At 41.5% G+C, this 14,759-nt stretch overlaps 1 protein-coding gene across 4 annotated transcripts in view; it reads right to left on the reverse strand.

The window, feature by feature from the left end:
- The window catches only part of Rbpms (RNA binding protein, mRNA processing factor), a 180,729-nt gene that overhangs the window by 114,899 nt on the left and 51,071 nt on the right, over positions 1-14,759 (reverse strand). Inside the window, exon 1 of one of the 4 annotated variants that reach the window (XM_017799091.2) lies at positions 405-530. The exons of the other annotated variants lie outside the window; for them this stretch is intronic. Within the exon in view, the coding sequence (XP_017654580.1) occupies positions 405-515 (111 nt within the window). The 5' untranslated portion in view covers positions 516-530. Of the gene's footprint in view, positions 1-404; positions 531-14,759 lie in introns of those variants that run through there. 4 annotated transcript variants of the gene reach the window in all.

A 14,759-nucleotide genomic window follows, 5' to 3' on the forward strand; every position in this document is an offset into this window, starting at 1 on the left:
ACTGAATTTCCAGTGTGAAATTTCTTCAGATTGCCACTTCCACTGCCTTTCACAAACTTGAAATTCCTTTTCAAGCTTTGACAAGTGAATGAGAATATATGTTATAATATATTTATAAAGAAAACGGGCTGTAGGGATGGCTCAGTGGTTAAGAGCACTGACTGTTCTTGCAGGGGACCCAAATTCAAATCCCAGAACACACATGCAGCTAACAACCATTTATAACACCAGTTCCAGGGGATTCAATGCCCTCTTCCGGCCTCCAAGGGCACTGCACAACACGGGTGCACTTAACATACATGCAAGCATAACATTCTTCGCATTAAATAGTTTTTAAAAAGAATACAAACAGCACAGTTTACATAAACCAGATTTGCATTTTTTAACATTTATTTATTCATTACCTGTGCCTGTACGTGTATGGCGTAAACCTTGGGAGTCAGTTCACCTTCCACTGTGTGGGTTCCAGGGATAACTAGAGTCTTGACAGCAAACACCCTTAACCCACTGAGCATCTCCCAGGCGAATTTTATTTAAACTTAGTTTCCAAAGCTAGTCTCTCCAAGTGAGAAAGAATTCTCAAAATTCTTAGAACCTGGGGGCATGTGAAAGCTCTTTTCAGAGTGGACATGACCTGGCCCGTCAGTGATTTCTGGAACAAAGGATACCAGCTCAGCTCTGGCTAGAACACAGATGAAGATATGTGCAGGCAAACAGCTCTCACTGTGCCAGAGACTGTGTTCTAATATGACCAAATAAAGTCACAACCAGCATCCCAGATACACAGTTCTGTTGTGCCAAGGCTTTTCTATCACCCTTCCAAATGGCCACATCTAAGCTATTGTAATTTATTTGGATCTTGTGGAAGAATTTCTAAATAATCTAAATACAACAGAATAAAAACGTCACCAGACAGCTGAGACAGTATGTGCGGATACAGAATGACATACCCATGGGTTTTAATGTATCTTTCTTGTGTGGTTACCATCACATGCAACACTTTTAATTTTTTTCCTAACTGAAGTTGGGTCAAAGATACATGGACCCTGTGAGATGAAAATGGACCCTAGCTTTATACCTCTCAATCCTTCAGCGCTGTCCAAGTATAAGGGGTGTCTGGAAAAATAGCCCATAACCTTCAGGTAACCCTCTATGACTGACACAACCATCATTTTTTGTCTAAATAACCTATCCTGTGCTATGAATGTATTATTCAATTTTATTTGCAAAGTCATCTTAGATGGGGAAAAAAATCTTAGATGGGGAAAAAATAGGAATGTTAAAAAAAATAAAAATCAGATAAAGGCAGGTGCTCTGGCATGTGCCTGTAATCCTGTTACTCTGAAGACTGAGGCAGGAGGATAACTTTGAGGCTAGCCTGGGCAACTTAGCATGACTGTCTCAACATAAATTTTAAAAAGGGCTGGGGATGTAGTTTTGGTGGCCCTGGGGATGGAGAGATGGTGGATCACATGACTACAGAAAGAAACATCCCTAGGTCTTAGGAATGAATCTTTAAAAAAACATCCAACAGCGCCAGGCGTGGTGGTGCACGCCTTTAATCCCAGCACTTGGGAGGCAGAGGCAGGGTTCAAGGCCAGCCTGGTCTATATAGTGAGTCCCAGGACAGCTGGGGCTACAGGGAGACCCTGTCTTAAAAAAACAAAAAACAAAACAAAACAACAACAAAAAAAAACCATGCACAACAAAACTATTGCTTCTCCTACCTCACAATCAACACTACTAACATGCATCAAGTTCTCAAGCTGCTCTTCTTCAAATACTCCATACAGCATTCCTTTCCAGCTCTGCTGAGCTAGTCAACACTACACCCCCTTAATTTTGGAATAAAATTCTTTTCATTCAGTTAATTTTCATGTCTAAAGAAGGCTGTCTTCTTCAGCTCTCATCAATGAAGGTCCCTCATGCAACAGAGAGCCAGGAACACAACAGGTCACTAATGGCCAAAATGCAAGTTGGCAGAGTATGGATCCTTGGACAGGACTCCTATATTAAAATACACCCACTCAGGGTTCAGGGACCATTTCAGAAGAGGGGGCAGAAAGATGGTAAGAGCCAGGGAGACGGTGCATGACCATCCAGAAATAGTCCTACAGGCACCTGGGACCCTCCTCATACAAACCTACAGCAATGGTGTCAGCATGCACAAGACCCATGCAAACTTAAGCAGACAAAAACCCAGCACAGAATCGTGGAAATAAACAGCAGGCCCCAATCTTAGTCAAAGAATTATTGGCAGCTGATTACTGCTGGGTGAGGAAGAATTCATCTTCTTAAAGGGAGGGACTCTGGATAGGCTGACTAGACCTCAGTGGATGAACTTGCACTGGGAGACATCTGGGGACCCTAACTTTACATTCTAGGCCTTAACACAAATGACAGAATGTATGAACTACAGTGTGTGTGTGTGTGGCAGCGGGGGGATAGGAGGGTGCCAAAGGGGAAGGGGGTATAAAGATGATTTTATGTATGAAATACACAAAAATTAAAAATAAAATTTTTTTTAAAAAGGCAGCTGTCTAGAAGCCCAAACTGAACTACCCATCTCTAAGGAAGCAGCTTCCCCAGCTGCTCCAATTCTTTCTTCCTTCTCTTCTGAACCTCACTGACTGTACCACTTATTCTTTATTTTACAGTTTCATAGGCTTTAGTTAAATCGTTGTTTCAATTATAAATTTCTGAGAGCAGGTTTACATCATATTCACCTACTACTTTAATTCTGAGCCAGAAGCCAGATTTTAAGGATCTAAGTCTCTGTGTGCATCTGATATTTATGGGTAACACAATACTTGAAGAAAGTCTTAACTAGATACTATTTAAATTATTTCATGGAGAGGGCTGGAGAGATGGCTCAGCACTTAAGAGCACTGGCTGCTCTTGTAAAGGACTCGGGTTTGATTCCTAGCACCCACATGGCAGCCAGCAACAGTCCGTATTTCCAGTTCCAGGGATCTGATGCTCTCTTCTGACCTTCTTGGGCACTGCATGACATGGGCGCACTTACATGCAATACACTCATATACATAAAATAAAAATAAAATAAAATACTAAATTATTTCACAGTTATGGTCAGGACTTTAGTTGGAAAAGGAAAAGGCACTATACTAAAAACAAGGAATTAAAACTCATGAAATGACTTGTAAATTTCAAGAATTTGAAAATCCCAAATCAGACAGTACATAATTTAATCACGGACTTAATAACAGATTCAAAGATATGTAAGACAGTAGTACCTTAAAGATCTGATAATTCATCTTTCTGTTTAATACCCAAGATACAAGGACTCGTCGTCAATTAGAGGCCAACCCAACTTAGTTCTTCCCAAGACCCAGATTACTTCTATAAAATTTGGTAAGAATAGTCATGGTATGACTATTCAATGCCCCTCAAACTAACATGTTGAAGGCCTGAACCCCCAAACAATGTTGTTAGTGCTTTGGGGCAGTGACTGAACAATAAGGTCTGTGACAGTCAGTGGATTGATTAGTTTGATTACTTTATTGGTAAATGTAGAAGGTGGGACCTCATTATAGATGCAGGCCACGGGGGACCTGCCCTTCAAGGACATGTTCTTTAGTCTCCTCCTGGTGGCCACAGGAGGGTTAGCTGTGCTCTACCACATGCTCCCTAACACAATGTTCTGCCTTTCGTTGGGCTGAAAAGCAATATAGCGGGTCAATCATGGGCTGAAACCTCTAGAACCATGAGTTGATTTTTTTCATTCCTTAAATTATTTCATTGGTATTTTGTCAGTGAAGAAAAATTGATATAAACAACACATGAACTATTTAATTACAAGGAAAAGAAGAATGATTCACTTTTTAAACGACTGATAAATTATCTGTGTGTTAAAAGCACATTGGAGAGTTAACGTAAAGAAAGGGAATGTGGGAAAGAGATGACACATCACCTCTGGACATAGGCATGCTGTAACCCTAGCGCTGGGGGGTGGAAGCAGGGAGATCAGGACTTCCAGATCATTCCTCAGCTATGCATGCAGTTGAAGGTCAGTCTGAGCTACTTGAGACACTGTCTTTAAAGAAAAAAAAAGAAAGAAAGAAAAAAGGAAGACAAATTACATAATTCTTCCCGGCCATCACCCTACCCAAACACACCCAAACACACCCATGCATCCTTCTTAGTCGGTTTCCTAACTCTCCCATCTTAGATCTTGTTTTCTCAGCATGCAGAGCAGACATTAGCATCTGGCATGTCTGTCATATTTTCAGAGATTTAAGTACAAAATGACACTTTTTGTTGTTTGGGTTTTTTTGAAACAAGGTCTTACTTCGCAGCCCTGGTTGGTCTGGAACTCAGAGATTCACCTGCCTCTGCCTCTTGAATGCTGGAGCTAAAGTCATGTGCCACTATGCCTGGTCTTAATCAAGCATTTTTAAAATCCTGGACAAAGAATACTGTGCAATATTTAGTTTCCCACAATTCTAATTTTCGATACTCAACTAAGTGGCCTCTTTGCTGCTTTGGGGGCAATCTATTTTAAAGAAAACATTGAAGCCAGGCACACCTTTAAACCCAGCATTCGGGAGGCAGAGGTAGGAGGATCTCTGCCAAGTTCAAAGCCAGCCTGGTCTACACAGTGAGTTCCAGGCCAGCTGGGGCTACAAGGTGACCCTGTCTCAAAAAACTGGGAAAAAAAGAAAAAAAAAAGAAAAAAAATATTGATTGATGAGCTCAGGGAAAAAAAAAAAAAAAAAAAAAAGCATCAGGGACTGGAGAGATGGCAGAGGGTAAAGCATGCTTGCTGCTCTTGAAGAGGACCCAAGTTTGGTTTCCAGCACCCACGTTGGGCAGTCACAATGGCCTATAACTCCAGGTCCAGGGTATCCAACACCCTCTTCTGCCCTGAGTAGGCACCAGCACTCACATGTTGCATGCACATACATGTACACACACAAATAAAAATAAAATAAATATTTAAAAATAATTTTAGGGCTGGAGATATGGCTCAGTGGTTAAGAGCACTGACTGCTCTTGCAGAGGACCCGGGTTCGATTCCCAGCACCCACAGGGTGGCTACGAACCGTCCTTAACTCCAGTTCCAGGGGACTCCAAAGCCCTCTTCTGATCTCTGTGGCATTGCACAACATGGGTGCACTCACACACATGCAGGCAATACACTCATACACATAAAATAAAAATTTTAAAAATATTTTAAGCTGGGCGTGGTGGCGCATGCCTTTAATACCAGCACTTGGGAGGCAGAGGCAGGCAGATCCCTGTGAGTTAAAGGCTAGCCTGCTCTACATAGTGATTTCCAGGACATCTGGAGCTACCGGGAGACCCTGTCTCAAAAAGACAGAAAAAAAGAAAAGAAAAGAAAAGAAAAGAAAAATTTTTAAATGGCATTAGAAAGGTAACCTGCTAGAGCAAAGATCATGAAATTCAGTATTTTTTATCTTTTAAAAAATGTATTTATTTTTGTGGGTCTATGATGTGTATAGGGGCACAGACATGCCAGGGTCAGTCAGAAGACAGCCAGGTAAGTCAGTTCTTTTGTTCGATCTTCATGTGGGTTCCAAGGATTAAACTCAGGTCATCAGGCTTGTGTGGAAAGCTCTTTTACCCACCAGTCCCATAAGCCAGTTATTTCTAAAACCGGATTGATTAAAAAATAGTGAAGGTGTCTGGTAACAGTACAGTGCTGGGTCTTTCCCCACGAATCTTAATTTGGTGGATCTAAGGATGAGGCTTAAGAGTCTAAATTATTAACAAGTAACACAAATGACTTTTCTGATGAGGCACATCTGTGAAAACACTGATAAAATGCATTGCCAAACCCTTGGGAAGGTCGTCTAGTTTTCAAATCTACATAAACAACATCCACTTATACCTAACTCCACTCAGAGTTTGTATTGCTAAGTGCCACTGGGTTTGATAGAGACACTGTTCGATCTTGGAGTAGAGACTTTCCAGCCAGACCGGAAGTGAACCTCACGCAGGCAAAGAGTTGGGGCCTTTCATATGAGAAATAGACTTTGCAATAAGTTTTATGAGGTACTTCTGTCTTTATTTGGGAAACCACTGACTCTGTGCCTAATCTAGTGATACCATGAATTTTGTTGTCTGTCCCATTGGTATGTAGGTTCACATTGCTCCTTAGAGGAGTTTGGTATTCATTTGTATTTGTATTTTTAACACCTTCATTATAAAAGGAGAAAAGTTCCTTCTGGTCATTGTTCCTAAGACAGAAACAAGTGCTGGGATTAAAGGCATGCACCACCACGCCCGGCTATTTTCACTTATTTACTGAATATAATGTAAAAAGTAATTCCTTTGAAATACTAAATTTGAGAAGCTAGAAATGGGGGGGGAGTTATTTTCATTATTATTCTTTACTAAATATAACAAGAGTAATTCTGAAACACTTCCTAAATTTATGCGAAACTAAACATTTGTGGGGTTTGTTTTGTTTTGTTTTAGAAAGTAGAACACCTGAGCAGATCCACTAACCAACAGGCATGATTTAACTAATGACAGCTGAATAAGCAATTTGCTCAAACTTGAGTGTGACTATCATATACAGGATTTTATTAATAGAATCAGATTACAGTTGAATAGATCTAGTGAGGCTAAGATTTTGCAAGAACCTTGAACAGCTGTTCAGGACAGTGAAGATGAAGATTCTTGGTCTCCGTTCCTGGATGTTCTGAAAATGCCAGGCCTCTGGAATCTCATCAGTAAATCTTTTTTCTTTTCTTTTGGTCTCTTTTTTGCCCCAGCTGGCCTGGAACTCACTATGTAGACCAGGCTGGCCTTGAACTCAAGATCTGCCTGGCTCTGCCTCCCAGTGCTGGGATCAAAGGGGTACGTTACCACAATGGACTCAGTAATTATTTTTTAGTGAGGGTGCTGGGGCTGGAGAGGTGGCTCAGCGGTTAAGAACACTGACTGCTCCTCACAAAGGACCTGGATTTGATTCCCAGCACCAACATGGCAACTCACAACTGTCCATAACTTCAGTTCTAGGGATCCAATGCTCTCTTTTGACCTTCATGGGCACAGTATGACACAAGTGCACTTACACATGCAGGCAATACACTCATACAAATAAAAATAATAATAATAAATCCCACACACATATACACTCACACATATACACACACTAAATAAATAAAAAAAAAATTTGAAATGGGTGTGTTGTGTACCTGGAATCCTAGCATTGTTGGAGCAGAGAGTAGCTCACTGGGGCTTGCTGGTGACCAGCCTAGCTCCAAGTTGAGTGAAAGGCCCTGTCTCCAGGGAATAAGGCAGAGCGTGACCAGACAAGACCCCCATGTCGTCCTCTGGACCCATGCCTGTGCACACACACCATATTCATACAATACACACAAATTAATTTTTAAAAATGTGACAAAAAATGGTTTTATGCTAAAGATGGCTCTCCTGGCACAAAACACTCTAAACAACTCAGTAGTTGGCTGGAATAGGAGGCATAAGGACCGTTAGCAGTCTTCACAAAGGTAAAAAATGATAGGCTAACAGGAACCACACAAGAAATGAGAGGGTTGTCTATGCACTAACTGTTTTTTTTTTAATCTTGCAGGGAGTGGAGGTGGACAGAACTAATAAACAGAGCTGCAATGACTGTGTCTGTCTTGTCTAGATAAAATGCCAGCAATGAACACCCAACTCCCACCCAGTGAGTGTCTACTTCCCTGCCCACTAAGCTAGCATATTTTGTTTATTACAGGTTGAATGCCTTCTCGGTAAAAGGTAACACCTGGTACAAGCATCGCTGCACACCAAACATGAGGTATTCATTCCTTCCAGTTCTTCTAGTCTGGATTTTATAGACTCTGGTTTCTGGCTACCTCTGATGGTTCTCAGGAACACCCATACTATTTCCATGCTAATGAAGTACTAATGATGCAAAAGGCAGTTCTAGTCATTGCCTGCCTAACTTAGTGCAATACAACCTAACTGGACTCTGACAGACATGAATGCAGCCTTCTTGATCTGTCTCCCAGGAGGAAGGTAGAATGATGTAGAGGAAAAGCACTACCTTCTAGTACCAATGATCCTTGAGCACTGCTGCATCAAAACTATCACTTGCCAGGGCTGGAGAACTGGCTCAGCAGTTAAGAGGATGTACTGCTCTTGCAGAGGAGCTGAGTTCAGATCCCAGCATTCACATCCGGTGGCTCACAACTGCCTATAACTTCAACTCCAGGGAACCCGACACCCTCTTCTAGCCTACTTCTGCGCTTATTTTTGTTTGCATACACACAGCCACAATTTTAAATAAAATAAAATCTTAAAGGAAAAAAACTGACAAATACTGTGATGAACATAATAGAAAATAAACAAAGCCAAACATTATATAGTTCGGTCTAGACTAATGACAGTTCTTGGAACAGTCTTGCTGACTGTTCTCCATTCAGAAGAACAATTAACAATTTGATTTTAAAGAACAAATGTCTCCCTAAATAAAATTTGCCTCCAAGGCCTGCACAAATGTCTCCTCCAACTTCTCACTTGTTCTCCATTCTTCACAGTATATCCATCACCAAAAGACTGTTTCCTGCTGAGAAACATCAGTAAGATGGCTGTTTTCCCTGAGAAGGACACTAGATCCATTCACACTTCAAAAGCCTGAATAATGTGAGGTATTTCCAAAGAGAAAAGTTTGGGGGGGGGGGGATAAAATGTGTATCTATCAAAATCTCAACTCAGTTCTTGTGCAAAACATTCTGGCTTTGCTTGACAGACAACCTTCACATGACCTATATCAAAACACCCACTAAATAATGGAGGACAACTCAGTCCTGCCTAATCAGCAAAAGCCCAAGAGCACAGACCCTGTGTCAACGGCTGAAGTAACTCCTGATAAACATCATTCTATACATGAAGTCTGTTACAAAAGAACAGTCAATGACAGAACATGATTCAGAGAGCTAGGCTTGAGGAAATATGACAAAGAATCTTTCTAGGCTAAGGGCACTGGAATGCAGGGGTGACTTCAAAGATCTGAGATGCCCAGGCTGAAATGCGAAGATCCTTCTGCTAAGTATCAGTTTATTTAAAAGAAAAAAACAAAAACAACCCCCCCCCCACACACACACAAATGGAGCTAGGTGGGCAGTATACACTTGTACTCCTGGCCCTGGAGAGTCTGAGGCATCATGAAATTGAGACCGGTCTGGTCTACACAACCAGGGTTAAAGTGAGACTCTGTCATTAAAAAATCTGTAGCTGGGCATGGTGGCACATCCCTTTAATTCCAGCACTTGGGAGGCAGAGGCAGGTGGATCTCTGTGAGTTCAAGGGCAGCCTGGTCTACATAGTGAGTTCCAGGACAGCTGGGGCTACAGGGAAACACTGTCTCAAAAAGACCACACACACAAAAAAAAAAAATTCTGTGAAGGGGAGGGAGAAGGAACAGAGAGAGGAAAAATATTCTGCTGTGGCATCTAGATCATTCAAGATACCCAAGATGGGGCTAGAGAGATGGCTCAGGGTTAAGAGCACTGACTGCTCTCACAGAGAACCCAGGTTTAGTCCTCAGCACCCACATGGTAGCTAACAACCATCTACAACTCTAGTTTCAGAGGATCTGATGCCCTCTTCGACCTCCATGGGCACTGTACACATGTGGTACACTTATATACATTCAGGCAAAACACGTATACAAATAAAAAAAATTTTTTTAAAGAATTCCAAAACAGAAACATTAATTTTGGCATGGGATTATTTTGTCTCCAGAACTTTAAAATAATGTATATATTTTAAGTATTAGTATATATTTTCAGCAAATGGTAAACCAAATAAAACTAAAAATCATAAACTATTTGCTGTATTTACCTGTGAATTATAATAAGACTTTTTCAGCCATGCAGCTCTGGAAACACAAACATTTTACATAACAACTTCTGCCTATTCTACTGCCGTGAATTCTAAACCAGAACTGGGATTGAAAGTCCGCACTGGCCAGAAGCCACTACTGCAGTTGCCGTTTGCTTGAGATTCAGAAGCGGTCAGCCCACAACACGGGTGTGGGCATGTGTGTTGTTCTGCTCATGCCATGTGTCTCCTAACATTGTTACCTTCCATGTTGTCGATCCCACTTTCTTCAAAGTCAAGCTTTGGGTAAGAGTGAGTAGACGGAGCAAACGTATCAAGTAAAAACTTCCGAGTGCTTCTACCTAATTTAAACTAAATCAACCTGGTAGATTAGTGAACAGTAAACCCAAAGTCCATCTCTGTCCACTTCATGCTGAATTGCTTAATTAGCTAGCTAAATGATTACATTCAACCTCTAAGGCTCTTAAATTTTCTTTTTTTAACTGGTTCTCACATATCACAGGCTGGCCTTGAACTACCCATGTAGCAGCCAAGAGGATGGCCGTTAACTTCTGATCAGCCTCCCTCCACCAGGGATTGTAGGCATGAGCCTCCAAACCCAATTTAATGCAGTGGGGACCTAAGTGAGGGTTCATGCATGCTAGGCAAGCACTCCACCAGCTGAACTCATATCCCGAGCAATAAACTTTTAAATATCAAAATGCTGGCCAGTCATATTGCTCCATTATTTTAAAGTAGATGTAGGGGCCAGAGAGATGGTGCCGTGGTTAAGAGCACTCGCTATTCTTCCAGAGGACCACAGCTTGGCTCCCAGCACAACTGGCAGCTCACTATTGCCTTTAACACCAGTTCCAAAGATCTGAAATTTTCTTCTGACTTCTGTGGTCATCAAACACACGACATACATTCACAAAGACACACACGTATACACTTAAGATAATTTAAAAAGAAATCTTTAAAGTATCTAGATATAGTAAGGTAAATTATTTATTTGCACTGGTTTGTTTTGTTTTTGTGACAGTCTCCTTGTAGCCCCAGATGGCCTAGAACCAGGCTGGCCTTGAACTCACAGAGATTCGCCTGCCTCTGCCTGGGATTAAAGGCCTGCCTGCCACATTGTAAATTTTTAAAATTCACACTCCAATCCCTTCCTTTTAAGAAGAAAGTTACTTGGGAGAAGGAAATCATGTGTTAATTTATTTTGATGTGGCAACCTGTCTTCTATCTGTGTCCTAATACCTCTCCTTGTTTAAAAGAAAGATAAACTGTTCTTTTAAAAAGGGTTGGAGCCCTGTTTCTAAACAGGACATCCTAGTTGACTTGAAGTGTAACTAAAAGTAAATTGTAATTTTTCATGATTTTCTGTTGAAATCAAACCCTACTCATAAAACTGTAGAATCTGGCCCTGAGAGGTTATTTTTACAACAATGGAAAAGTACTCTGATGACAAAATGCCTAGGAAAGAGAAGTAGAAGCTAGACCTGGCCTCAAGTCTGAGCTGTGTGTGATATGCTTCCAATGACTCACACAAGGTCTCCATGCCTGAGAGGTGGAGGTCACAGCTTGCTTGGTCTCCAGGTGAGGCCAGGGAGTGGGAGGAAGACAGACTTTGAGAAATAACAGCTGAGGGGAGAGAAGACAGCATGGAAGCTTCTTCAGGATAGAGTTAGGGAGAATAGGAAGATCATGTATGAAATTCTCAAAAACATTATTTCATAAAAAAGGAAGAACATATTCATTTTGTTAAAAAATTCAAGGGCTGGAGAGATGGTTCAGTGGTTAAGAGCACTGACTGCTTTTGCTGAGGATTGGGTTCAAATCCCAGCACTCACACGGTGGCTAACAACCCTCTGTAATTCCAGTTCCAGGGGATCCAACGCCCTCTTCTGGCCTCCACAGGCACTGCACAACTCTGGTGTACTTACATACATGCAGGCAATATTCATACACATTAAATAACATATAAAATATTTAAAGAGTTATAAAGTGTGTTGTTTGGAAGTTTTACACTCTCGACTCCTCTTTCATTCCCAGTTAGACTCCTTGTTAAGGAAAGCATGACACAATGGTAACTAGTCTCAACAAATGGGAAGCCTAATAAAATCCAAAGTTGGCTAGGTGTGGTAGTACACACCTTTGCCTTTAATCCCAGCACTCAGGAGGTAGAAGCAGGTGGATCTCTGTGAGATTGATGCTAGCCTGGTCTACACAGTGAGTTCCAGGCCAGCTGTGGCTACAGGGAGACCCTTCTCAAAAAGATCCAAAACAAAACAACCCAAAGTGATAGACATGGGATTAGCACTGTCTCACTGCTATTCTCCCTGGCATAAATTATCCGTCATCTCTCAGCACTGCCAGTTGTAACATTCAGTGCACCAAATCCTCAAATTTCTAAGCCTTAGTTCCACTTCAGGGGCTAGGCAGGCAGGCAAGGCAGGATGACTGACCAAAAAATCTGAAGGACAGAAAAGCTCTCTCCTGAGGTTATAGTCTTTGGTAGTTTGGAGAAGAAATTAGCATAATACCAAACATTCTGCTACATGCATTATTTATTGCATCCTACTTCCAATTAGGTAATTCAACTTCTTTTGCTGTCCTCATTTTACAGGTAAGGAAACCAAGACACAGAAACAGCTTAAGGTAACAAAACTCAGTAACAGAGCCAAGTCTAAGAACTCTCACTGACCACATCCATTTCTACCAATTGCTCTCCATAGACTTTCCTGGATTCTTACAAGTTTTTATTCACTACCTTCCTTTCTTCCTTCTGCTTTACTTCCATCTGAGAAGTCTGGTACTAGATAAAACCGACACCGCCTGACTTAAGAGCCAACATACCCAGAAGGGGAGAGAATGGATTGGGAGCAGGTTTTAAGAGTGGAACTGAAAAGTCTGTAGAGATGACTCAATGGTTAAGCGCACTTGGCTGTTCCTACAGAAGACCCAGGTTCGATTCCTAGCAACCACATGGAGGCTAGCAACCATGCATAACTCCAGTTCCAGGGGATCCAATGCCAGCTTCTGATCACCTGGGGCACTGTACAACACAGGCACACTTAGGTAATACATGCACATACATAAAACCAACAACAACAACAAAAATATATATGTATTTATATAAGAGTGGTACTGAAAACAAGTGGAAGGTGTGGTCCTCAAACCAATGAATGATAAGGTCACGGGCCAATCACCGGACTGCCACCTTTAAGCATGTTGGTGACTTTCCACTTCAGTTATACAGTAATCCTATAATAAGCACATGGGAACTTCATATATGATAAATGTTACAGGTACAGGGAAAATACCAGAAACAGTGTTACTTTTCTAATGCCTAACCAACATCCAGCTAAGAAGAAATCTAATTGAAAATAGCTGGGCATGGTGGTGCATGATTTTAATCCCAGCACTTGGGAGGGAGGCAGAAGCAGGTGGATCTTTCTGAGTTGGAGGTCAGGCTGGTCTACATAGTGAGTTCCAGGCCAGGGAAACCCTATCTCAAAAAGACTGGAAAACAAAAACAAACAAACAAAAAATCTAGAACTAAAACTACTTTAATTTTTCTATAACCCACTGTGAATTTCACTTACTTTTGTTGACTGCTGTGAGGGTCAGCCCTATTCCTTCTAATAGCATATGCATTCTCATAGAAAAAAAAAATCAGGACCAGTGAAAGGCCTAACTATGTATTACTGAAACAAGAAGGCAAAATGGACTAAGAGACTTTAGAAAGCTCCTGTTTATATGAGAGCTATTTATAATCAGTCATCTAGGAAAAAAAGATAGTATGTGACAGTTAAATTAACAGCATTGTTTTAAAAAATTCCCCCTAAATAAATACGACATAGCATTTTTTGAAAGTTAAGCAACTGCAGGGCTAGAGATGCAGCTGAGTTGGTAGAGTGATTACCTAGCATGCATGAAGCCCTGGGTTTAATTCTCACAAGTGTATAAACTGGGCATCGTGTCCGCTGCCTACAATCCCAGCACCAGCTTGAGGTCAAGCTGGGATACAGGAGAAGGCCCTATTTCAAAATAAAAATCTAACAATCATAATAGTCATTGCTAATGCGGGGGGGGGGGCGGGGGCGGGGACCGATGGGACAGGACACAAAGATAGATGGGCTTTATTTTCTTCATTTGTTTACTAACCTTTGTTTTACTTTTGCTGTTTGCAGTGCTGGGGCTCAAACCCATGTCCTTGTGCCAGCGAGGCAAGCCCTCTACCACTAACTATATTCCCATACTTTTCAAAATAATTATATATCCTTACAAAGTCGTTCCTAAATTAATGAGTATCTACAATTCACAAACCTTCTACACTTCAGTTTCCTACAGCAGCTATTCGCCTTTCACATGGGAATAAATGTCAGTAGGGCACTGAGTATTCTAAACTCTCATGCTAATGAGGACTATGCTGCTATGTTCTGGCCTATGTGGTGGGCAGAAGTGAAGTGATATTTAGGTTATGCTTTAAAAACAAGTGTCTTTCCTGTTGTCTACAACACGACTATAGAAACTGAAGCTGTGATCATAAGACCTGCTGAAGGTGGCAGAGCATCAAAATAGAAAGCTCCCGGCCAGGCTTGGTAGCTCACACTTGTAATCCCAACACCTGGGAGGTGAAGGCAGAAAGATGAGATGTTCACAAACATCTACCTCTACATAGCAAGTTTAGGTAACCCTGAGCTATCTGAGCTACCTGAGACCCTACTTCAAAAAACAAGAGAAGAGAGCTGGGGCAATGGCTGAGTCAGCCAGTCAGATAAAGCCTGACAAAAGCATTAGGACTTGAGTTTGGCTCCCTAGCACCCATATAAAAGCCTAGCTTGATGGCAGAATCTATAGTGCTGGGGGTGGCAGGGGTGGGGTGGAGACAGAAGGCTCCCCAGAGGGGCCAACTGTCAACTCTGGGTTCA

The sequence above is a fragment of the Nannospalax galili genome, unplaced genomic scaffold (assembly GCF_000622305.1).
Source record: "Nannospalax galili isolate Female #2095 unplaced genomic scaffold, S.galili_v1.0 scaffold2038, whole genome shotgun sequence".
NCBI classification, from domain to species: domain Eukaryota; kingdom Metazoa; phylum Chordata; class Mammalia; order Rodentia; family Spalacidae; genus Nannospalax; species Nannospalax galili.